This window comes from Kogia breviceps, chromosome 6 (assembly GCF_026419965.1).
Source record: "Kogia breviceps isolate mKogBre1 chromosome 6, mKogBre1 haplotype 1, whole genome shotgun sequence".
NCBI lineage: Eukaryota > Metazoa > Chordata > Mammalia > Artiodactyla > Physeteridae > Kogia > Kogia breviceps.
The window spans coordinates 141508097-141533992 of record NC_081315.1 but is presented as its reverse complement, the minus strand read 5'-3'; the positions used below and the strand labels follow the sequence as shown (position 1 = coordinate 141533992).

The 25896-nt window shown below is 40.8% G+C and overlaps 1 protein-coding gene across 2 annotated transcripts in view; it reads left to right on the top strand.

Moving 5' to 3' along the window:
* Positions 1-25651, top strand: part of SLC7A11 (solute carrier family 7 member 11) — an 85406-nt gene extending 59755 nt beyond the window's left edge. The window contains exons 7-12 of one of the 2 annotated variants that reach the window (XR_010841211.1): positions 7196-7319; positions 9201-9304; positions 10030-10126; positions 11775-11862; positions 13104-13281; positions 24724-25651. Coding sequence is in view for 1 of the 2 variants with exons in the window: in XM_059066238.2 (XP_058922221.1) it covers positions 7196-7319; positions 9201-9304; positions 10030-10126; positions 11713-11862; positions 13104-13281; positions 24724-24791 (721 nt within the window). In the remaining variant the exon portion in view is untranslated. Of the gene's footprint in view, positions 1-7195; positions 7320-9200; positions 9305-10029; positions 10127-11712; positions 11863-13103; positions 13282-24723 lie in introns of both variants that reach the window. The other variant, XM_059066238.2, reaches the window with a different exon arrangement.
* Positions 25652-25896: the final 245 nt, after the last annotated feature.

Below are 25896 nucleotides of genomic sequence, written 5' to 3'. Positions count from 1 at the left end.
TTTGATCTCATTTGGGACATTATTTTAAAGACTTTATATCATATACTGGTCTCTTACGAAACAAAAAAATAGGAGATAAAAATTAATGAGGACCCATTTTGTCTCATATAAACTGATTCACTGAGATCTACAAAAAGTCTTGATATAAAGAGGCCCTTCATTCTTTTATTAGTTAGGGTAATGCCGGCTGCTCCAACAAGCAAACCACACATTTTCAATGGCTTTAAACAATCGAAAGTTTAGTTTTTAGATTATGTTACAGTCCACTGTTGGTGTCCCTGGCTGAGTGGTGGACTTTCTTCCTCATGTTGATTCTGTGGCCCAGATTCCTTCCACATTGTGGCTTTGGTTCTCTATAGATCCTCTATACAACTAGGGAAAGGGTTGGGGACAGACAAGGCAACCCGCTTCTTAACCACCTTGGCCTGAAACTGCCACATCAGTTGACACAGAAGAATGAGTCACACTCCCACCTAGATATCAGAGAGTCTGGAAAATGTGGTCTATCTGGGTAGCTTCTTCTCAGAAATGACTGATACTTTGGAAAGAGGAACACAAAACTGTGGTGAGTACTTCATTCTCTCAGCCATGCATATCTGAATCTCAGGAACTCACTTATTAAAAAAAAAAAAAAAAAAAAAAAAAAAAGGTTCACTGAGATGTTGCATCACCTTAGAGTACTTTAGACAAAATCCTGAGGGAAATGATAACATTTTAAAAAGTATACTGTAAAAACAATATAACAAAAATAAGAGCTGAACATTAGTGTGAAATGTAATTTATTGTTATTAAAATATTTTGTTTTCTTAGTTATTTACTTGCTAACATTTTATCAAAAACCAATTTTGTTTCTATTTTTGTGCACTCAAACTTGCCTACTAATTTCTTTACGTTCATCCATGATAAATATGGATAACTGTAGTATATCTGGAAGACACACTCTAAATCTTGAGAAAATGAGAACAAATGAGACACAGACAATGCAGATTTTTTATTGGTATGAAATTCAAGCAAATGAAAATGTACCCCCAAGCTACATTTTGCTGAATAATTTTATTTAGGCAGGAATTTATTCTGCTAGTTGGATAAAAAAATAAATTATTATTAGGGCTGAAAACGCTTAGACTTATGCTTCTGATTGCTTATGACCCTATGTTTCTGAATTACAAGTTTCCATTTCAGTTCATTTTTCTACGTGGTTTTGCTGCACTTTTCTATCTCCTTCATGCATCTGTGTACCTTTTTTCCATGAGCCTCCTTCAGGCTGCAGTCTTTTAATCTGTGTCTGTTCATTTCTTACATCTCCCTACAGGTCCCTCTGTCTTCTCTTTTTGTTTATGGAGTTCTTCATCTGTGGACAATGGAGAATGGTGAGATTTAGATTAGACATCAGTGGTATTGAAATTTAAAACGTCTCAGTGAAAACACCTGTAGTCTTGCCATGGTACAGTAAGAAGCGGAGGGCAGGTGTTTAGTGCTTGAAATCAGTGGGATCACTGTGTACCTTTGAGACAATCTGCTCGTCACATCACTGTGTTCAGCCTTGGCCCAGAAATTGTCATTAAGTTAGAACATGAACCATGGACCTTTAAGGATGTTTCTAAATAGGTTTATTGAATGTACTCTTCCTCTTGCTACATTTTCTTCTTTCAGTGACAACCCACACCTTCCCCCCCAACTTGCCGTGTCTCCTCAAGTGCATTTCTCTTATAGTGTTATTAACACTCCAGTTCCCACTCACAATGTACAACTAGAGATACAGTGATAGCACTAAATGACAAGAGGGCAAAATCACTGAAAACATACAAGGCAGTTCATGGGGTTCCGGTTTGTTTCAAGTCTGGAAAACAATCAAGAACCCTTGGTTGTAATTCAGTCCCTGCTAGAAATATCAGAAATCACCTAGCCAGATAGTACAGTTTCATGCTTGCCACGGGGCAGGGGGGTGTCTCTGGAAAGTTTGAGATGAGCAAGAATCAGGGAAATTATGTAAAAATGTATGGAAGAAAAAAAATCACGTGAGTGAAAAATATAGATAGATTTTCTTTGAGATATACTAGTATTTATCTTTTGGATTGTAACACATGACTGAAGTTTGAGGAGTACAATAAAATTAACAGCAGTGGTAATAACGTAAACTGAATAATCCTGCAAAAATAAATTGGTAGATCAAAAAGAGAGAAGTAAGGGATACTTGAGTCACTTCTGGGTCAGATCTAGAGAAAAGCTTTCAAGGTCTCCACAGGGTCATTATAAAGAAAATGTGAAATAGGTATGATTCTAAAATAACTGCTCAGAATCAAGAAATACTCATTTATAATTTTAAATACTTTATGTTGAGATGAATCACTGCTTTGTTTCAATTACATATAAACAGTTTACTAAAAAATTTAAAAGTTCTTTGAAAAACCCTTATTTCCTTTTTATTTGCATCTCACATATTAAGAAGTTTGTCATTTTCTTGCCCTTCTTAATTCCTCTTTTCTCCCCTCCCTCCTTTTTCCTGAATGCAAAATACGTATGTTAAAACATTGATGATTTTTAAATAGAAAATGTGAAGTATCAAGCACTTCTCTTAGAAGATTCCAGAACACACAAGAGAAGGTTTTAGCAGAACTGGCATCATGCCCAGTCCCATGGCTCAAAGACAATTTTAGATGCCCCAGGATCAATGGTTTCTGTGGTCTCCAGTGGATGTATCCACACCGGGGAATGTATGAAACTTATTTTGATTCACATACATCTCAGAAGATTTTGCGCCAGTTATAAAACAATTTTAGGAATGTCCTAAATACAAGTGACTACAGAATTACTCGGATGGCCTGAATATCAGAAATCCTTGTGACCTTCAAGTGTCCTCAACTCTCTGAAGCTAGGTTTACTCATTCTGTTTTCATGGCAGGAGTCTTTTTAGCCAACATAAAGCGCTGGAAACAATGATCACTGCTAATGCTCTACCATATAGTTGCAAAGTATATTAAAAATGCACCCCACGCTCTGTCATTTGCAAGGTTATTATTTGATGACTGTTAAGTGCATAGTAAAATGTACTTGGCTTAAAATGTGTCACATCGTAACAATCAGCCTTCTGATATTTGTATCATATATATAAAATAGAGTACGTGTTTGTCAGCATGTAAGGATCCTAGGAACTTTGTACCTAGAGTTGAAGTAGGCACACAACAGCCATGATATCACGGATAACATATTTCAGGAATGTGGGACTTCGCGATGGAGGATCTGAATTCAAGACCCAGCTTTCTCAGTTACTACTGTTGTGACCTTGGCCAGTCACTTAACCTCTCTGAGCCTTGCTTCCATTGTTTGAAAATGGTGGTATTACCTCCTGTTTCAGTGGGTTGTTGTGGATTTTGTCATTTGTTCATATTCTATGTTATTCCACAAAGGATTTGAAATGAAATGTGTATATTTGGAGATAAAATGCATTTGCCAGTGCTTTGTAGATTATACAAATATAAGCTACCTGCCATTACTATTGGGGCCATTTAAATTCCTGGGGAGCTCTATCCTTAGAATGAGAGTGCTTCTAAGCGGATGTTCCAGAGACTTCTATTTAATAATTCCCAATAAAAGAAATATTTATCCATTTGTTACATAGACTGGTTACAGATGCCAGTTTAAAATAAACCTACAAGGAAAGAAGACTACCCAAGACCTTTTGATTGAAGACCACTTGCAATTAATAAAAATATCAGATTCTCACTTACTTAATGCTTATTTCTCATTAATACATAATTGAAAAGACTATGTATAATGACAAAAAACTCTTAAGGATTCAGTAACTTTTCCCAATCCATTCGTATCTTGTTAATCATAAAAAAATATATACACGACATTTGAGAAAGATTACAACTCATAGGTGTGAGTCCTTTTTATGCAGCTTAAAGACAATGCTTTTGTTGCACTTAGGATTGGTGGATACCTTGCAATTACACAGGGGCTTTGAAATGTCAGTGGCCTACCAGTTCCTGTAATTCCTTTTATTATCATGTGCCATTTGCCTTAATCTTGGATTACTAACTGTGTTTATCTGCCCTCTGCATCTAAAGCCTCCAGAAAGATTGCTCTGGCATGCCCTAATAGCTCTTATCAGCTCACCCAGTGACTCTTAAGCTTTGCTGCTTGAAATCCAGGAGTTACCCACACAGTGCCAAGCCCTTCTGAATAAGTCAACTGATTTCCTCGGTAAATGATTGCTGTTTTTGCCAAGGCAGCCACAAACCCTTCTCCTTCCCTTTGTTCAAGTGAAATGAAACCGTAAGGACAGAAGCTGCTGGCTATCTGGCCACATCCTCTTCAATTCCCATGGCTTAATTTTACCTAGAGAGGAATTACTGGGTTTGCTGTGAATTGCTGCAAGGTTAGACCCCGTTTCTCTTTTATCCTATATTTTAAGCTCCTTTGATTTTTTTTTTTTTCCCTCTAGTATCTATAGAGTATACTTGGCTGATAGTAAAACTGTTAATAATCTGTTTCATTTTGTCTGATAAGTATGCTTACTTTTCCTCCTTTTCTATAACAGTTGTCTAGGGAAGTTTATTCAGTGTACCTCTGTGGTTTTTTAAATTCAAAATAAACTAGTATTTCCCAAATATTGAAACTTTTGAAAACATTCACTTGACATTATAGTTCATGTCACAGAAAAATTATGAAAATCATGGAATAAGTCTTTCCCCCTCCTTCATACTACACAAAACTGTATTTTCAGTGAATACATGAGGAATACAGCCTCGGTAAGAGCTTTCCAATAAACATTATATTCAACAATTATAATTTCTCTGAAAAGTAATAGTTAAGAGTTTGAGGACCCACATGCATGAGATAGAATACACTTCAGTGGTTTAAACGCTCTGACTTGAGGGCAGGCTAGACCCGCAGCTGGGTTTCCACTTACCAGCAGTGTATCCTTGAAGAGTTTTTTAAACTCTCTAAGACTTCATTTCCTCGAATATAAAATGGCGATTATGCTCCTTAACTCACAGGACTTTCCAAGGACAAAATGAGGCAAATATGTAAAGTAGCTAATAAAAGGGTGGGTACATAGCAGCATCTGCTGCTGCTGTTTTTTGTTATTGACGAGCTGAGGAAGAACAAAAGGAAAATGAACCTGGAAGTTTCAAATTTTTTAAAGGTCCCTTCTGCTCAAGTCAGTTGAGAAATCCTCCCTCAGAAAGACCATAATCTCCAGGCAGGAAACACAGGCTGCCTTGAAAGAACTGGGCTGGGAGGCTAGATTGTCTGCTGGCAGGGACACAGTCAAATTTCGGGGTGACTTCTCTGTGCTCTTTGACAGCGTCATGTGACGTGACAGTACTACCTGTCCTGGACGGCTTAGGTGACTTCACTGCCCTGAACAGTAAATCACCTCACTTTTTATTAGCAGAGCCTCTGCATTTCTTAATCCTACTCTTGCTAGGAGATCTCTAGAGAGTGTCTTTCTCCCTCCCTTTCTCTCTGCTTCTCTCCTCCATAGAAAGAACTCAAAAACATAGAAAGGACTCAAAAAAAAAAAAAAATTCCCATTTGGCATGTTATAAGAGCTAAAGGATTCAAGTTTAAAATATTGATCATACAGTGAGTGGTTGAAAAGCTGCCTATATGCTTTTGTGCCCCTCTTCTCACCCCTTTGCGTTGATCTATCACCTCTCTTTCAAAGAAACAGAATTCATCAGTTCATCTTTAATGTGCCTTATGCCACTTACCCCTCTGTATTTAATTGGCCCAGGGATTACCTTTGCTTACGTTTAGCATTTATCGATCACAAGGTGCGATGCATGGTACAGCACGAACGGAAAATTCCACAGAGCCCTCGTCACACTGGGGCAGGGGGACATCTGCTCCTTTTCTAGTAGGATGCCCGGTTTTTAGAGGTCAGTGTGTTTCCCCATCAAGGCTTAAGGCTTTGGGGACCAGGGGAAGCGTCAGGCTCCAAGCAGCATAATGAATAGCAGTTGGGTTTGCATGTTCGGAACAGGCGATAGAGAATTCAGCGGAATGAGTTGGGACTTGGTGTGCTTAACACGCCCAGCTTGGGGACTGAGGCAGGCTGTGCCTTTTTTTTTTTTTTTTTTCCCTGGTTTGGACCTGGTATTTTCATCTTGGAAGAAATTCTATGGAGGTCTTCATTAGTGGCACCCCGCAGGGTTAAGGCTCCACGCAGGCTGATAAGCTCTATGCTAAAAACAAAACCCCACAAAACCCATCAGCCTTTGTGCAGGGAGCCGAAGGTTTAAGTTGCTTGAACCGGAATCAGTCTGAAGAGGTGATTGTTAAGCAAGTACTGTGTATCGGTAACATGGAGTCAAATTATGAGGGTCGGTGACTTCCTGGCTCTCCCAGTGCGTTCAATGGAGACATAACATTGTATTTGTGCTGGCTACTTCTTGATGCCACATGGTGTCAGCACTGTCCGGTCATATGTACTTCACAGCATGTCACCTCTAATTTCATGGGATTATCTGTGCTGTTGCTTTAATAGATACTCATGATCTTGAGCTTCCTTTGAACTCACAGCAGGGCAGTACAAAGTCATTATTGGGAGCACCTCTGGGCTTTTTGTGTTACGTACAAAATTATTATTACCGTCATTTAGAAAGGTAGATATACGTTGCTGTCACGCTTCCAAAAGGGGAATTACTGAAGGGGAGAAGACTGAATGCGAAAGATCTTTTGGGAAACTGGGATTAGGAAGGTGTCAAGGCAAGTGAATTAGTATTTGAAAGGCATACATATAGGACAGTGCATCTCAAAGTGTGGTCCCCTGGCCAGCACCATCAGAATCACCCAGGAACTTGCTAAAGAGGCAAATCCTCCTGAATCAGAAACCCCTGAGGTGGGCTCAGCAATCTGTGTTCTAACAAGGCTTCCGGGCGATGCACACTCAAGTTTGTGAAATCCTGCTCTAGGAATTATGGAGCACAAGAATCGGACAGACCCATATGTTCTGGGGTAGAGCAGTAGACAAGACAAGTGTAGTACCTCCCCTCATGGACTTTATTAAATTACGAAGGAATATGTGGTACTTCACTCTGATGAAATGTTTACACATAACCAACAGAGCCTGTAGTTATCCATACCATTTTGTTCTTTGTTTGAATGAGCCTGTTATCTTCTCTGCTTGCAGGGAAATGACTAACAAAAGATGACTGATAAGCGACTCCTTTGTGCATTTCAGAACCATCCCCCTTGCCATAGGTATATCCATGGCCGTGGTCACCGTTGGCTACGTGCTAACAAATGTCGTCTACTTTACGACCATTAGCGCCGAGGAGCTGTTGCTTTCAAAGGCAGTGGCAGTGGTAAGTCTAAGCTGGGAAAATGCCAGTTTGAATTTATGTTAATGAGATGATGCAATTTTATAGTAGCTCCCTCCAGCAGAAAGTGTTTTGAAATCCAGTAACTTTTTTTAACTGAATGATAATGAATATTTAAAAAATTTAGACCATACCTTAGCATATTCCATTTACCTGATACAGCTACACTCCTATATGATTTCTCTGTCCTGTTAATTTCATGTAAAACATTTCCCCCTATGCCTGCTTGAAAACATATTTCCACACATACATGTTGAATCGAAGTCATTATTCTTCCAACATGTCTTTAGAGACAGGTGGGCAGCTACTAAGTTTAAATGAATGCATTTTGGGGTATGCAAATTGCAGGTTATTCTGTACTCCTCCCTGTTTAGACGCTTTTCAAATGCTAACTTAAAATCTTTTTCCCGAAGTACCACTTTAGAATTTCCAAATGGACCACATAACCTTTTTTTTTTCTAGTATATATATCATTTTGAATACAAGTTCTAGGATATTAATTTGAGGAAATACTGAGTTATTCAAAGTTAAACAGATGTCATTGCTGTAGTACTTCTCAGAATATTAGAGAAGCTAATGTGCATTTTAACTCCCTGAGACGTGGATACTCATAATTTTACAGCATTTTCCAAAATTTATTTGACTTCAGGACCATCTTTTGCTTTCAAAGGTCATGTTTTGGGACTGCTATTCTGTGACACAGACTTTTTGGTATAAAAACTTAGCTAGTAAGAGAGCACTCATTCATGACCTTATAACAATGAAGGGTGAAAAAAAAAAAAAGAACTTCCCATCACTAGATGTCAGTTCCTTTTAAAATAGTCACTATTACCTCATATCAGCAACGTCCACAGGGAACAAATTATCTCATTTCATGTGAACCTATGTACGAGTTCACTGTATTAAAAAAGACTCTTCCCACTGCTGTAACTTCTACCAGACAACCAAATGCACAGAGCTTCCTGATGTCAGGTCGTCATCTCATCTTACTAGACAAAGGGCAGCACTTAGTCTTTGAGCATAATGTGGTCCATTAATTACAAAGCACCGGCTGCATCAAGGACAAGTAAAGAATCCCACTTTTTTTTTTTTTTTTTGGAAAATACATCCTTCATGAAAATTTGCAATGTTGCACATGCCGGGGAACAAAAGGAAATGTCAGAAGTTTTGTTTAACTTGTATATTTTCTGGAGCTTGATTTCCTTGGACTTGTGTTGCTGTTCTAGCCTTTTAATAGGAAACTACAGAAGGAACTGGTAGACACCGGAGAGGGTGGGATTGACTTCATAAACAGAGATTCAGCTGATGTGATTATTCTGGGCAAAAGATTTTCAGAGCTGTTCGTATCCATAATATACATGCTTAAGTCCTCAATTATTTTTTGCCACGCTTTTAAGTCATAACAGTGGGATTGGTATATGAAACAGGTATCTGCAACACTTCTCAGTGTACCTTTGTACTTTGCTAGAAAAATGTGGCTTTCCAGATGAAAGAGAAGGTATTATACAGAAGGATTTCTGTCTCCAGAAGGAGAACTTCTGTACTGTTTTTTTTTTATTTACCAGAGTCAGAGACAATAGATATCATAGCTGATAAAGATTTGATCAATGGATCATTGCTCTTTGGAAGTAGGGGGAAGGTGCCTGTTTAGACTATTGCCCGTAATTCTGCAACAAGCAAGGACATGGTACCTGCCTTTGGTTATTGTTCTAAGGGGTTAGCCTGACCCTAACCCAAAAGAGAATTATAAAACACACACATATCACCAGGTGAACAGAAAGTCGTAGAGCGAGTTTGGCCCAAATTGGTTCATTTTATTCCACTTTCTGGCAAAGCATTAATTTGCTTCGTTCTGTCTTTCACTAGACTTTTTCTGAGCGGCTCCTGGGAAATTTCTCAGTAGCAGTTCCAGTCTTTGTTGCCCTCTCCTGCTTTGGTTCCATGAATGGTGGGGTGTTTGCTGTCTCCAGGTGAGTGAGTTGAAGCATTTCTAGAAACGCATTTCTGTGTTTGAGATGGGATGTGATAAGGATAAGTTTAAAAAGGAAAGAAGTAGTGCCTCTAAACCTGTTTTTAAAGAGAAACGCAAGATTGAAATCTTCCTCCAAGTATCAACAGCATGTCCTGTTCTGTCCATTAGAGGGCACTGCTTGTCTACGCATAGCCTACTCTGAAGCCAGGGATGAAGGGGTTTTTTGTTGTTTTAACGTATGTCTACAGGGCATTTAACAACAGCAGTTCATTTCTGGCAATAAAATCTTTTGTTTCTCTAAAGGTGACAAGCAAAAAAAAGTAAAGTAAGAGACACCAGACATCACCATCCCACCATCTGTATCCCTTTTGTTTGATGCAGAAGTTCCTTTTGTTTGAATTTGATGAAAACCCAGTCAGATAAATGTGAATGTGTGTGTGTGTGTGTTGAGTTGGACTGCATGGATAACACACGTGCAGTATTAGAAATCTAGAACTAAATTCACCGCCAGCTATTTATATGTGGGGTGAGCTATGCCGAGTCCGATGTTGCTATGCTTTCTCCTCAAAGGAACATAACATTTTGGCAGATTTTATAAAATTCGAAGTCATCACCTAAGAAATGGCAAACCATTTGCTATGAAGAAGATGCAAGTTTTCTCTCCGATTTCTGGATTTTTTTTTTCCCTTGGAAATGAATAATTATACATTTTTCTCTTGTCAGGTTATTCTACGTTGCATCTCGGGAGGGTCACCTTCCGGAAATCCTCTCCATGATTCACATCCGCAAGCACACTCCTCTGCCAGCTGTTATTGTTTTGGTAACGCATAGTAACATGTGTATCTGGATGTAACCTCAAAGAACAGCTTAGCAAAGAGGATTTCAAGCTTGACTTTAAAGTTAACCCGTGCTTTCTCTTAACTCTTAACTTTCTCTTAACCCGTTCTCTTAACTCGTGCTTTCTGTTCTGATTCATTGCTAAATTGGCTCTATGTGTATCCTGGTGGATTGGCAGAGGCAGGGTATTTTCCATTGCTTCCCTTCATCCAGTATATCTGATGCATATTTGATGCTTCGGAGCAATAACACCTCACTTCTTTTTCATCTTTGTAGAAATTTGTGAGATCAAAGGGAAATGATTGCCTGGGCTCCCGTCACCAACAGAGAGCCTCACAGAAAAGGAGGTCGAGTAATAAGTCCCAATTCTCCTTATTGAAAGTGGAGCTAAAAGCTACAGTCCCCAAACGCCCAGATGTCTCATCAGAGGCCCCTTATAATGAAATGCATACAAAATTATAGAAAAAGTCGACCGAATCCTAGACAGTGCAGGGATTCTGTGCTTGAAAGTGAGAATTTTGAGAGCAACTATCAATGGGAGAAATAAAACACCAAAACTTCAATTTGCGCTGTACGATTCTTTATGCAGAGAAAAGTATTTGTGAAGCATGGGTATGAAAGACTGTATAAGGTGTAAAAGTCCTCAGATCCCCATTGGCGATGTTATATTGCTTTTTACCTACTATTTTGTAACATTTTTTCCCAATCTCCTGCTGTCAGGAGCGCCGCAGAATGCACCGAACACTTTTGTACCCCCGTCTCCACCACGCCCATCACGGGTTTCATTTGTTTCAAAATGTTTCCTTGAAATTTCTTTGTAAAGTCCGGTGGGCATGGGCAGGCGGGGTACTCTGTGTGCATTCTGGAAATTTACTTCACTTGTGGGAACAGAATGTATTATTTTGTGGGAACAGAATGTATTATCGGTGAAGAGGGCTTTCGTTTTAAGCCTGTGTTATCAGCCCTGCTGTCCTTTGGTCTCTGCAGCTGTGGAGAGTTGCTATGCTGATCTCTGCGCTTCATTATTCTTTTCTGCGGTCTTGAGGGTCACATGTAGGAAGCACCCAGGGAGAGGAAGTGTGGAGGAGGGAAAGGTCAACGTTTTGCACTCAGGAGAGGACACAGTCTCTAGAAGTGGCTGTCTTTCCTGTGTGTGCATAGCCAGGGGCTCATCAGACCATTCGCAGAGCTTTCTGCAAATGTGTGTATTGGATGCGCTTTTGACTTGTATTGTTAGTTATTTACCGACCATCTCAGTCTCTGGGTCTTTAAATTTTGAGTCATTGAGTGTCCTGTGTTTTGCTCTTTGAAGGCACGTTCTCTTAACTCAAATGAAAAACAGCTAAAAATAATGCATCCATAGGTGGGTGTAAAGAGAGAGTAGAAAAGCTGGATATATAGCTAGGAGGTTAGCTGAGTATAGGTGTTAATCGCAATGGTCGTTTATCAGTAGAAAGAATCGTTTGGAAAAGATAATAATAATGTGCAGTGGTGGTATTGCCTGTTACCACGTGTGTTCTCTTTTAACTCACTGTGCATGATTTTTTTCTCCCTTCCCCCCCCACCCAGCACCCTTTGACAATGATAATGCTCTTCTCTGGGGACATCTACAGTCTTTTGAATTTCCTCAGTTTTGCCAGGTGGCTTTTTATTGGGCTGGCGGTCGCTGGGCTGATTTATCTTCGCTACAAACACCCAGATATGCATCGTCCTTTCAAGGTAACCTCAGCAATCTTGATGGGTTTGCATAAATCTTCCTCCCAATACCCGGTCCTCCCTTTGTCATAAGTTGAAGAGGAGGAGCTTGGGCAGAAGGTAGAATCCTCTGGAATAAAATGTTTAACTCTTGCACGTCATGCCCTCATATGGGATCTATTTTACTTTGGAAAAATAGTTCATCGGCTTCTTTGTGACGTACTGAACTTTGTAGGTCACGTTGTTGAAAAGTGGGGGTATTCATATACAATGTTTGTTCTATTGATTTTTCATGAATGTTTCCAATGACCTGATCTGTCCAAAACATAGACGGCTTTTTTTTAATGCTGAATAGTTGTGTACAACCATACTGAGAAAGAGTGAGGCAGATATGTATGAAATCATCACTAATTAAAACTTTAAAAAGGATGCTGCTTTACAAAAAGGCATTTTAAGTGTTCTTAAGTGTTATGACTTGTTCTATTGCCCGTTTTCTGCATTGTACACTCCAGAAGGAGTAGAAATGTTAAATACATAGGGAAAGTGAAGATGTGTGAATATACCACTTAAGAGTGTCCATTTACCATAGCTAAGTGTTTCCTTTGGGGAGGGCTGACACATATGCCTCTAGCCTTGAAAGTTCACGGACTGATTTGTCTTTACCATGTATCTGCTTTTAAGAAATAACACAGATAATGTTGTCCCTCATGTTGTCAGCATTTGTTTCTAATTATATTCATTGCCTAATGCCGGCACCATCTTTATTCGTGGTTGAACAGGAGTTGGCTTGTTTTATCCCTGTCAGTTCTTATTGTGAATCTCCGACAGAAAATCAATATGCACTGAAAGGCTTTAACATGTAACAAGCAGCCCGTGCTCTTGGCTCTACATTAAAGTGGATTCTAATCATAATTATCAAAGAACCAATCTTTTACAATCAAAAACAGAAATCGTAAAACATAGTGCTTAACTAGTAAACTAATTCAAATAGGACATCTCTAATGAAACACACTTATTTATCCTTAGATTCTGTTCTACCCAAAGTTTTTGTTTTTGTTTTTTTTTTAATTTAAAGGAGTGTGTTTAATATAGTCTCCGTGCCCTACGCGGGAGATTTTGGTCCGAAGGTGTGGAAGGACGGGGCCTGTCACTTGGTCACATGATCAAGGTGCATCACGTGATCACACGACTCATGTGCTCATCTTGAATCCACCCTCTGTCTCTTGAACCACCCTGAAGTGACTTTCTTCTGTGCTGTGTTCCAGGTACCGCTGTTCATACCAGCTTTGTTTTCCTTCACGTGCCTCTTCATGGTCGCCCTTTCCCTCTATTCAGACCCATTTAGTACAGGGATTGGCTTCATCATCACTCTGACCGGGGTCCCTGCCTACTATCTCTTTATTATATGGGACAAGAAACCCAGGTGGTTTAGAAGAATGTCAGGTAAGACTTTTAAGCAGTTTCGGGACCTTTTGAGAGACCTTGTTGTAGAAAACCCATCTCTGTGAACGTATATAACATGCATACCTTAAAGTTTGAAACTGTAAGTGGGGAAATTGCTAGTTTGAATACATTACCGTATTCTAATTAGAACTGGCAAAAGAAAAGGCAGGAAGTGGGCTTCCCTGGTGGCGCAGTGGTCGAGCGTCCGCCTGCCGATGCAGGGGACGCGGGTTCGTGCTGCGGTCCGGGAAGATCCCACGTGCCGCGGAGCCGCTGGGCCCGTGAGCCGTGGCCGCTGCGCCTGCGCATCTGGAGCCTGTGCTCCGCGACGGGAGAGGCCACAGCAGCGAGACGCCCGCGCACCGCAAAAAAAAAAGAGATTGGTGGTTATCGCAGTCATCCTGGCAGAACTGAGGAGGGTCTGAACACAGGTGATGTTGGCAGGGTCCAAGAGAAAGTGAAAGATATTAAAGGAGAAAAACCAACAGAGCTTGGTGACCAGGTGAGTTGGGGGAGGGGAAGATACAGTAAAATCAGTAGGTAGGCAGGGTGCTTAGGAACAGCCTCTGTCAAAAGCCTCACCCTCAGTCAGGGGCTCTGCCAGTGAAGCTCTCTTTTCCTCACATCATCATCTCATTCAATCCTCCACAAGATCCACGTGTGAACTGGTTGATTTCTATACCCAGATGGGAAAACAGGGGTGCAGAGAGATGGAGAATTTAAGTGTATAGATTTTAAACCATTGAGCTGGGATTTGAACCCACATATGCTGGGCTTCAAATTCATGCTCTTTTTAGATTGGGTACCTGTGGGAAGAGAGAGAGGGAGAACTTTATCCAGAGGAGCAGATAGGTTCTTGCTGGTGAGGTTGGTGAGTTTAGAAATCCACTTTTTTTCTTGTCGTTCATTTTAATTTACTTACTTTACCATCATTAATTTCTTTAAAGCCCAGTAAAAAGTTCAGGGAGATTTCTGGTAAAATTATTAATAAATAATGTCAGTGTTACTAAAAATAAAAAACAAACAACTTTGTGTACATATTGCATCTCTAGTGCGCTACACAAACTCATTTAGAAGCTAGTCATTTAAAATAGACTTCTGCTCCTACTGTCTATTAGCTTCTAATTGGTGTTTGATATCTTTAGACCTTATACTACTATTTATACCTGCATTTTGTTTCCTAGCTGGCAACAAGAAGTGTTACTCTAAGTTAGGTTCTTCAAGGTTTACAGAGGCACACAGATTGCCTAGCACGGTATTGAATCTCTGTGTCTTGTTAGATCACACTGGTTTTCGGTAGAATATTTTTAGTTACGTTTTAGCTGTTGTAGGCAATACATCGAGAGCCTTTGCTGAAAAACCAGTCCAAGTCTTGTTAAACAGTATTTACCGTTAGGATTGCTTGTTACCAACGTTCAGGGTAGATTAGTACTCACCACTGGGGGGGGTCTGTGTCCATCTCAGATCCTGGCTAGAGACAATTAAAACCCCTGAATGCTCGGAAAACCCATGAGAATTTAGGAAGAAAGAGTGGGTAGCCCTAGAGTTGGACTGCAGTGTGAGAGACCATGATGAAAGAACGAATTCCTTGTTCTTGCCCACTGAGTAGGCATTTTGTCCTTCCTGTTTGCAGTCAGGTGACTGTAAAAATGCTTTTCTTCTGCTCACATGTGCATATTTTCTTCCATTTCTTTGCCGGTACATATCCACTACTGGTTTTCACGCTTGCTCCTTCTTTGATGTTTTTCCACGCTCATGTAGTTTTGAAGTTTTCTGTTATTTTTCTGTCTCCAATGGCGTTTTGAACATCTCCAAGGACTCTAAATGTGAAAGTAGCAGCAAGTAGCAGTCCCATAGTGGTTATTTGGTTCTCAACAACGCCATTGAGTCTTACCAGGGAGCATGGCAATTCTGCCTTTAAACTGCGATCATTGTAACCCTTTAGCTACCTTTTGAGTGAGTGTGCAAAAAGCAACAATCCTCTGTCATTTTGTTTGATTTTCCTCTTAGGCAGCATTCTTACAGTAAAATAAAGGAAATTCATAATATTTATTGTGGCCGTAGCAAGTATTTTCCTAGCCTTTGGCCAACACAAAACACTCCCACACGGACACACAACACAGCAGAGTCCTGAGCCATCACCTCGCCTCTTCTCCCAACTGCCTCCTTGTTGTTAGGGAGAAAAGTCAATGTAAACTTGGAGCCAGAGAGCCTCTGCTTGGAGCAGTGTGTAGAGATAACATCCAGTTGTTCTGCTGGGGAACATTCTTTAGCCTTGGTCTGATCGCGTATTTTCACCCGCGTATACCTGAACAGATCATCCCTGTGAAATGATAGTTTATCAAAATACATCTTACCAGGGGGGCATCCATCAAAAAAACCACAAGGTCACCGAACAGCGTTCAGAAAACGGAGACAGGCTGCTGAGTTTAGATAGCCAGAGAACGTTCAGAGCCCGAGGAGCTGAGAGTTTCAGAGATCTGATGAATTTCTCTGGCCACAGGATGCCAGTGTTGAACCACGCTTCATTTGATAGCATTCCTGGGATGAAAAGAAAATGTGCTCTTAAGGGAATAGTCGGATGTGCAGAGAGCTTCTTTCCCCCATCTGGGATGGAGTGCTTAATTCGTCTGGATCTCCTTATTTATAGAAGCGCAAGCTTCTCACCCAAGGAAGAGGAGACAGATACCCCACTGACATACTCAAATTCACGGGGACGCTGGAGCCGACAAGCCCCAGCCAGGGTTCCCCGCAGCCGTTTGCCTCGGCTGCCTCTCTTTAATCCGTCCAGCCCCATCACAGCTGGGAGTGAGTGGGGTGACTGGGAGTTGGTCCCTCTGGCCCCGGGCGAGATGTGGAGGACAGCTGTATTTAAACAAAAGCTTTAGTGACAAAGAATCATACCAGGCAGCACCAGCAGAATGACTGCTGTCCATCGTGGTGGCCACTGATTTTGCAAAGCCAGAATTCTAAAAGCATGTCCTGCAGACAGTGCGTTGTGATCAGTTTGTTTATGATGCTTCACTGAAAGCTGCTGCACGCATTTGACAGACTCTTCATGAAGACTGAGGTGTGCGCTGGTTTACATGAGTTAAGCTTGCCTGCATTTCTTAGCAAACCATCATCACTGTAAGGGTAAAATGGGGCCGTGCATGTGAAAAGGTTTCGAAGGCTTTTCAAAAAAAAAAAAAAAAAAATGTAGATACTGTTGTTATGATTTCTGGGGAAGCTTGGTTTTGTGCTAATGTTTCATAGGCTTATTCCATGTTGGCTGTAGTTCCCACGCTTGTACCAGGTATGATTCGGTAAATCAGATTTTGCAAGGGCGGTAGTTGTTTCAAAGGATTTCAGAATCAACTACTGAACATGGAGGACGAAGCTAAAAATATTTCAACTGCTATTTGGTCTTACAGCTTACATAACTAAAAACACCAAATGCAGACTCAATGGCTCGACTTTATTTAAAGAAATATGGTCAGGGGGCTGACTATCCCCAAAGCCAAAGGACCCATATGGGTAGGGATGTAGCTGGAGACCACATGCTCTGCAGCTTTTTGGGGCAAGCAGGAAGCTTCCTCAGAGGCTTACTTGGGTCCGCTGAGCACCGCTCTGTGACCCCCGTGGCTGTAGATGACCTGGTGGGAAACGTTGGTAGGACTCCAAAAGCCACTCAGAGCCCAAATCAGTCACGCTGCTCAAACCTCCATCGTGATGAAAATTATTTAAATCTTGAGATCCCAAGAGAGAGTGTAAGAAAGCCACACGAGGGACTGTCAACAGGGCTGCGTGAGAGTGTAGAACCAGGAGAGAGAGGTGCTTTGACCCCAAAAGTGCTACTGAATAGAAGATCCAAATGGAGCTTTCAGGAAGGAGAACGTCACACGGGCGAAGCAACAGGATCTCTTAAGTTGTTCTCCCTTTGTCTTGAACCCATGCAGTGTTGTGACATGGGCCAATAAGATGTCTAAGAAAGCCGAGGGCTGGGGGCTGCAGAACGCAGAGACACACTTTTGGAAAAGGCTTTCGTTTGGGGGCATGGAAGAGCAGATGCTGCATAAAAAAATTTTTTTTTAAAAGTTGTAAAAAAAAAAAAATCTCAGTAGACGAATGCGTAAATAGTCACACACACGCGTGCGTATGCACACACACTCAAGAACAGCCGTCGTTATGGAGACTAGTTTGAGTAGTGAGTAGCGACTGCAGGACTTCCCGCTTTGCATTTGAACATGGCAGAACTCTTGTTATTTAAGGCTATCAGTGAGTCCTAGCTCCATCTCTGCCTGCAAAAGCCACATCGCCCTTACTATTGACTGATATCTACTTTTCCACAGTCTATTTTTCTAGGATAATTCTATCATTTCCCTTTTCTGTAAACATGAACTTCAGTTGCTCCATGTACATCTCAATGTCAAGAGTGGGCTGTGACAGAATAGAATTCATTCGAGAAACATTTACATAGAGTTTACCATTTGCCAGAATGATGCTGGACCCTTTGTGATGAATGTATATTATAAAAATCAGTGTGCTGAGGGAAACAACTTGGGAACACTGTTAGAAAATACAGGATGAAGAAGCGTACCTTTTTTAGTGGCATTAAATATTGCTTGGAAGGGACTCTTACAGGTGACAAGTCATAAAAGAGGAGAAAGATGGCCTGTCTGGATGAGAGATGTTGTGGCTCTGAAAACCATCAAGACAATAGGCACCAGAGGCTTCAGACAAGTAGCAGTTTGAAGAGGTTTTGTGGCGACCAATTACAGAGATAAGAGGTAGACAAGCACTAATATCTCAGGAAAGTGGATTCACAGAGTTCTAAGACTGTCGAGATAAAATGACCATAGAAATCACCTAGCCCAGTGACCCCTGCACTTTAGTGTCTATCAGAATCACAGATTTATGGGCCCTACCTTCAGTTTCTGATTCAGTAGGTCTAGGATGAGGCTTCAAAAGTTGTATTTCCAATATCTCAGGTGATTCTAATGTTGCTGGTCTGGGGATTACACTTTGAGAACCACTGATCTAGTCCAAGACCCTCATTCTTCTTTATTTATTAATTAATTTTTAAATTAAGAAAAAAATTGACCTATAACATTGTGTATGTTTAAGGTGTAGGAAGTGTTGATTTTGATATATTTATATATGGCAGTAGATAAAACAGTAGCATTATCTAGCACCTTTACAATGTCTTTATCATGGTAAACATCTTTATCATTTGTTGTTGTTGAGAACGGTTAAGATTTAGTCTCTTAGCAACTTTTATAATACAGTATCGTTAACTATAGCCTCCAGAACTTATATATTTACTAGCTGTACGTTTGCACCCTTAAACAACATCTCTTTAATTTCCCAACCCTCCAGCCCATGGTAAGCACTCTCTGCTTTCACAAGTTCAGTTTTTTTAGTTTCCACATATAAGTGATATCATACAGTATTGTCTTTCTCTGTCTGACTTATGTCACTTAGCATATGTCTTCCAAGTCCACCCATGTTGTTGCCAATGCAGGATTTCCTTTTTTCTCATGGCTGAATAATATTCCAGATGTGATATATATACCACATCTTCTTTATCCATTCATCTGTTGATGGACACTTAAGTTATTTCCTTATCTTGGCTACTGTGAATAATGCTGCAGTGAACATGGGTGTAAAGACATCCCTTTGAGATACTGATTTGAATTCCTTTGAGTACATACCCAGGAGCGGAATTGCTGGATCATACTGTAGTTCCATTTTCAATTGTTTGAGGAACCACCATACTGTTTTGCACACTGGCTATACTGATTTACATTCCCGTTAACAGTGTATAAGGGTTCCTTTTCCTCCACATCCTCACCATCTCTTGTCTTTTTGATAAAAGCCATCCTTTTGCTAAGGTGAAAGTGGTATTGTGATTTTGATTTTCATTTCCATGATTAGTGATGTTGAACACCTTTGCATATACCTCTTGGCCATTCATATACCTTCTTTGGAAAAATATCTATTCAGGTCCTTTGCCAATTTTTAAATTGGATTATTTTCTTTTTTGCTATTGAGTTGTGAGTTCTTTTTATATTTTGGAGAATAGTCCCTTATCAGATGTACAGTTTGCAAATGTTTTCTCCCATTCTGTAGGTTGTCTTTTCAGTTTATTGATTGTTACCATTGCTGTGCAGAAGCTCTTTAGTTTAATGCAATTACACTTATTTATTTTAGTTTCTGTTGCCTGTGCTTCTGGTGGCTTATCCAAGAAATCATTGCCTAGACCAATATCAAGGATCTTTTCCCCCATGTTTTCTTCTAGGAGTTTTATCGTTTCAGATCTTACATTTAAATCTTTGATCCATTTCAAGTTAATTTTTGTGATTGGCATGAGGTAGGGGTTCAGTTTCATTCTTTTGCATATGGATATCTAGTTGTCCCAAATACCATTTATTGAAGAAACTGTCCTTTCTCTGTGGTGTGTTCTTGGCACCCTTGTCAAAAATTAGTTGATTATGTATGTGGGAGTTTACCTCTGTGCTCTCCATTCTGTTTCACTGATCTATATGCCTGTTTTTATGATAATACCATACTGTGTTTTTTTTTAAGCTTTATTTATTATTTATTTATTTATTTTTGGCTGCATTGGGTCTTAGTTGCAGCATGCAGGCTCTTCATGGTTGTGCACAGGCTTCTGTCTAGTTGTGGCGTACGGGTTTTCTCTTCTCTAGTTGTGGTGCGCAGACTCCAGAGCGCGTGGGCTCTGTAGTTTGCAGCACTCGGGCTCTCTCCTTGAGGCACGCGAGCTCAGTAGTTGGGGGCGCATGGGCTTAGTTGCCCCACTGTGTGTGGGATCTTAGTTCCCTGACCAGGGATCTAACCCACGTCCCCTGCATCGTAAGGTGGATTCTTTACCACTGGACCACCAGGGAAGTCCCCATAAAGTTTTGATTGCTATAACTTTATAATATAGCTTGAAATCAGGTATTATAGTGCCTCCAGCTCTGTCCTTCTCTCTTAGGATTACTTTGTGGCTCTAAATAAATCTTAGGATAGTCTTTTTCTATTTCTGTAAAAATTGTCAGTGGACTTGTGATCGGGATTGCATTGCATCTGTAGATCACTTTGGGTCATATGAACATTTTCACAATATTACTTCTTTCAATCTAGGAACATGGGGTATCTTTCCATTGGTTTGTCTTCAGTTTCTTTCCTTAAAGTCTTATAGTTTTTAGTATACAGGTCTTTCACCTCCTTGGTTAAATTTATTCCTAGGTATTTTAATTTTTTTGATGCTATTGTCAATGAGATTGCTTTCTAATTTCTTTTTCAGATAATTCATTGTTAATATATAGTAATACAACTGATTTCTGTGTGTCAATTTTGTATCCTGCAATTTTACTGAATTTATTTATTATTTCTAACAGTTTTTTAGGGGTCTTTGGGATTTTCTATATAAGATCATGTCATCTGTGAACAGAGATCATTTTACTTCTTCCTTTTTGATATGGATACCTTTTATTTATTTTTCTGCCTAATTGCTCTGGCTTAGTACTATGTTGAATGCATCCTTGCATTCCAGAGACAAAACCCACTTGATCATGGTGAATGATATGTTTAATGTGTTGTTGAATTTGGGTCGCTAAAATTTTGTTGAGAATTTTTGCATCTGTATTCATCAGGGATATTGGTCAGTAATATTCTTTTCTTATAGTGTCTTTGTCTGGACTTAGTATCAGGGTAATGCTGGCCTCATAAAATTAGTTTGGAAGTGTTCCCTCTTCTTCATACTTTCATGTATTTCCATGCTACTGATTAGCATATTTTTGTTTCATCTTGAAGAACTCCTTTTAGCATTTCTTGTAGGGCAGGTCTAATGACTACAAATTCCTTTAGCTTTTGTCGACCTGGGAAAGTCTTTCTCTCTCCTTCATTTCTATATGACAGCTTTTCTGAGTGAAGTATTCTTGGTGGTAGTTTTTTTTTCTTTGAGCGTTTTGAAATATATCATCCCATTCTCTCCTGGTCTGTAAGATTTCTGCTGAGACATTTGCTGATAGCCTTATCAAGATTCCCTCATATGTGATGATTCTTTTATGTCTTGCTGCTTTCAAGATTCCCTTTTTGTCTTTGATTTTTGGGAGCTTGGTTATAATGTGTCTCAGTGAAGACCTCATTGGGTTGAATCTGTTTGGGGATCTTTGAGCTTCTTGTACCATGATGACTGTATCCCTCCCCAGATTTGAAAGTTTTCAGCCATTATATTTTTAAATAAGTTTTATGTATCTTTCTGCTTCTCTTCTCCTTCTGGGACTCCCATAATATGGATAATTTTTCTTTTGATCATGTTCCACAGTTCATGCAGGCTTTCTTCTTTTTTATCCTAATTTCTTTATTCTCCTCTGAGTGGATAATATCAAGAGGTTTGTCTTGAAGCTCCAAGATTCTTTCTTTTACCTGATTGAGCCTACTTGTCAAAGCTATTACATTTTTCATTTCATTCATTGTATTCTTCTCCAGAATTTCTGATTTTTTTTTAATGAGTTCTGTTTCTTTGTTGAATTTCTCATTTTGTTCATATACTATTCCAGAGTTCATTGATCTGTCTGTGTTCTCTCACATATCACTCAGCTTCCTTCAAATCATTCTTCTGAATTCTTCTTCAGATCAGTCACAGACCTTTATTTCCTTAAGGGCAGTTAATGGAGTAGTATTGCATTCCTTTGGTGATGTCATGTTTCCTTGCTTTTTCATGTTTCTGATGGGTTTGTGTTGATATCTGTGCATTTGAGGATGAAGTCACCTCTTCCGGTCTTTTCAGACTGGCTTCAGCAGGGAAAGACTTCCACCTAGCGCACCTGCTGACTGGGACGCAGTGTCTCTGGTTCCCGAGAAGGCAAAGCGATGTAGTCTCCGTACCACTCCACTGGCTGAGGCTGAAATTGGCCAGACTGTGGGGTGCTTATATGGCTAAGGCTGCAGAGGACCTATGGTTGGCAGGTAGGGCTGTTGGTATCTTCAGAGGCTAAAGGCTGCTGACATCTTCCTGCTCTCCTCTACTTTTTTGCTCTTGGGAGGAGCCTCTATTTGAGGAGACCCCTCTTGGTGCCTGGTCTGAGGTGCTGACACTCAAGAGTCCTCAGAGCGGTATTGGAACAAAGGTCCGGGGATCAGACACACATGGAACTACCACAGTGCCAGGGTCCTGGAGCATAGGCACGCTTGCTGAGGCTGTGACACGGGTGTCTAGGGCATGGACATGTGCAGATATCCTATGGCACTGGTACCTGGGTCTCAAGGGCTCACTACTGTGACTTGTGCTGGTGAGAGGGAGTACGGCAGTGATGGGGGCCCTGGGGTGACAAGGTGCAGTGGTGGCTTGGGCAGAAAAGGCAGAGTGCGGTAGTAGCACAGCCTGGGAATGGTAGGTCAAAGTCTGACCTCTGATCCCACCCCTCCCCCCCACCCGCTGGGAGCGCTCACAGGATAGCAATGGTACAACTCCGGTATTTTGTTAAAGCTGTGTGTTGGGACTCAGGGAACTGGGCACAGGGTGGTGGCAGCAAGGCCCTGGCGATGGCAGTTCAGAGCCACAACCTGGGATGGGGGTTGAAGTTCAGGGCAGTGGTAGCCTGGTCCCAGCCTCCATGGGTCAGAGTCCTGACCTGCAATCTGAGGGGCAGGGCTCAGGGCAGTGGTAGCAGCCCTGGCAAAGATGGTTCAAGAGCCTCAATCTGGGAGAGAGGCGGAGCTCAGGGTGGCGGCAGTCCAGTCCCAGCAATGAAGGGTCTCAGCCTTGACCAGACCTGCCATGGGGGTGAGACTCTCAGGATAGTGGCATCGCCCTTAGCAATGATGAGTCAGAGCCAGAACCTGGAACCTGGGAGGCAGGAAGAACTCATCTCAGCAATGACAGTTCAGAGCCTTGACCTGGGATGGGGCGGGGGGGTGAGGCACAGGGCAACAGCCAATTTGGGCAGCCAAAGCATGACTTGGGACCCAGGAGGCACGGCTCAGGTCAGGGAGTTTGCCTTGGTAATGGTGGAGCAAGGCCCCAACCTGGGGCTGGGGCGGACAAAGAGCACTGGCAGCTCTGGTGACCTATATGGAGATGTGCTGTGGTACCCAATGTGTGAGAGTGGGGTACAGCAACAGCTGGGACCCCTGAGGGCAGGTCTCACCTCTGCAACATTTCCAGCCTCTGGGAGTAGATCCAGAAGAGGGAGTACTACAGGCTGCTCCATCAGCTAGGGTCAGCAGCATCATTGAAGACTGAAAGACTCTTGTACCAAAAGCTGCAGACATCCACAATGGCGAGGCTTGCTGTGGCCTTTCTGCTCTCCTCCTCCCCACGCCAGTGACCTTCCTGAGAGGATTCCTCCTGGTGCCCAGCAGCTCCCGACTGGGGGATGGGGGGATGGGGACAAAATGCTTCCTTTGCTTTTGTATGTGGCCATCCTTGATTTTTGAGCTCTGCCAGGTTTTTTGCTGCTGCTTCTTTGTCATCTGGAGCTTTCCCTGAGCTGTTTCCGTCCATTTGTAACTGTTTATTGTTCTTGGTTTTCTTTTTTGTTTGCTTATTTTGGGGGGTGGGGGACCTCCCTGCCCTCGGTCGTGCTGACATCACTCCCAAGTCCCCCATTCTATAGAGGAGGCAAATGAGGCCCTAGGAGCTCAATAATACACTACAAGTTTGAGACTGGAAATTATATTCTGGTTCTTCTGATTTTGCTGAGGAGTTGAATGTACTCTCATAGGTGCAAAAACAACAAACCAATTTTAGACTCGATATGAAGTGTATTTTTGAACATTTATTTATATCTTGGTCCTGTTGTCTCAAAATATTTTCAGCCTCCTGGTTCAGGAATAAAAGTCCTTATTTGAACACAAAATATTAATGTATTTTTAAAATAAATTTTATTTATTTTTATTTTTGGCTGCATTGGGTCTTTGTTGCTGTGCCTGGACTTTCTCTAGTTGTGGCGAGCGGGAGCTATTCTTCGTTGCAGTGCGCAGGCTTCTCATTGCTGTGGCTTCTCTTGTTGCAGAGCGTGGGCTGTAGGCACGCAGGCTTCAGTAGCTGCAGTACGTGGGCTCAGTAGTTGCGGTTCATGGGCTCTAGAGGGCAGGCTTGGTAGTTGTGGCACACAGGCTTAGTTGCTTTGCAGCACGTGGGATCTTCCCGGACCAGGACTCGAACCCGTGTCCCCTGCACTGGCAGGTGGATTCTTAACCACTGCGCCACCAGGGAAGCCCCGGTATTAATGTATTCTTGCTGAGAGCCATCATGGGAAGTTACAGAGGTGACTAATAAATTAATTGAGCCTGATAGGATTCTAATGAAATAAATAATTCTTGAAAGTGCTCTATGAGATAGGCGGTTGTGAGTTTTCAATATTCAATCCCAAGTAATTTGCATTTGGCTGTTTTTATGCATTTCTGATTTCTGTGCATTTAAAATTTCTCTTCTTTATTTCTTTGTAGACATTACAACCAGAACATTACAAATAATACTGGAAGTTGTACCAGAAGAAGATTGTCATAAATTATAAATGAATGCATTTGAAGTCTTGGCAATTGGCTTTGTTTCTGCCCAAAGGGCTGAAACACAAAATGGATCCTGACTCCTTTTATGAAAATCCAGAGGATTGCAACTTTGGAGATGGACTAAAGGAGTCCGTTATTTCTGTTTAGTCTTCCAGTGTATTCAAACTGGTTTCTAAGAAATTTAGTTATTACTCCATGTGGTTATAGAGTGCTGGTATGCAATTACACTGTGAGATCACACGATCATCGAGTCCCTGATACCAACCTGTTGAGGTTAGGGAAAAAGACTGCAGAATGGCAATTACTTTAGTGGTCTTTCTCTATAACGTATCCTATGGCTAAGAACCTTCAGAATGAAAACTGAGATGTTTTCTTTAATATGGGTTTTGTAAAAACAATTTTTATATACTATAGGTAACTGTACTGTGAAAATTGTTTTCTACTCTTCTGGGGGAAAAAAAGCGTATGTCATCATTATGGACAGAGGAAAGAATGAAATTTATTTTACATTGGCATTGCATTGCTTCCCACAGATATCAGCTTAGATATCATTCATGTTTTAATGGATTATATACCCAGAGCATTTTGAAAAAGAAAAAAAAATTAGGGGTATGCCTAATTTTGTTGAATACATTAAAGAAACGTTTCTAGGGGCTATTGTTTTTGAGGCAAATCCAGGAATTATGTTTAAGTAAAAAAAATGCTTGAGAATTTATTGTGTTAGGATTTTTTTCACTCATTATCAGGAAGCTCCGTAGTCACGTGCCATTTGTTTTCATGGCAGCCTAATTGATCAGGAAAGGATGTAACGCCTTTCTTAGAGCAAAGCAATAGTCAGTTTGGTATTAAATCGTCTTAAGCATGATCATGTGTTTCACTAATAATTTACTCTGATAAATACCTCTAAATATGTGCATTTTAAAATCTTTAAGTTACAATATCAACAGAAGATGGAAATCACCAAGAAAGAAAATGCCCAAAATATTATACCCAACTCTGTAGTTCTACATACATTGTTAGTGTTTCCGAACATTTAAAAAAAATCTCATAGCTGTTTTTACATGGTGATAAATTTTGAAAGTTTTACATTCTCTTTATATATTTTATATT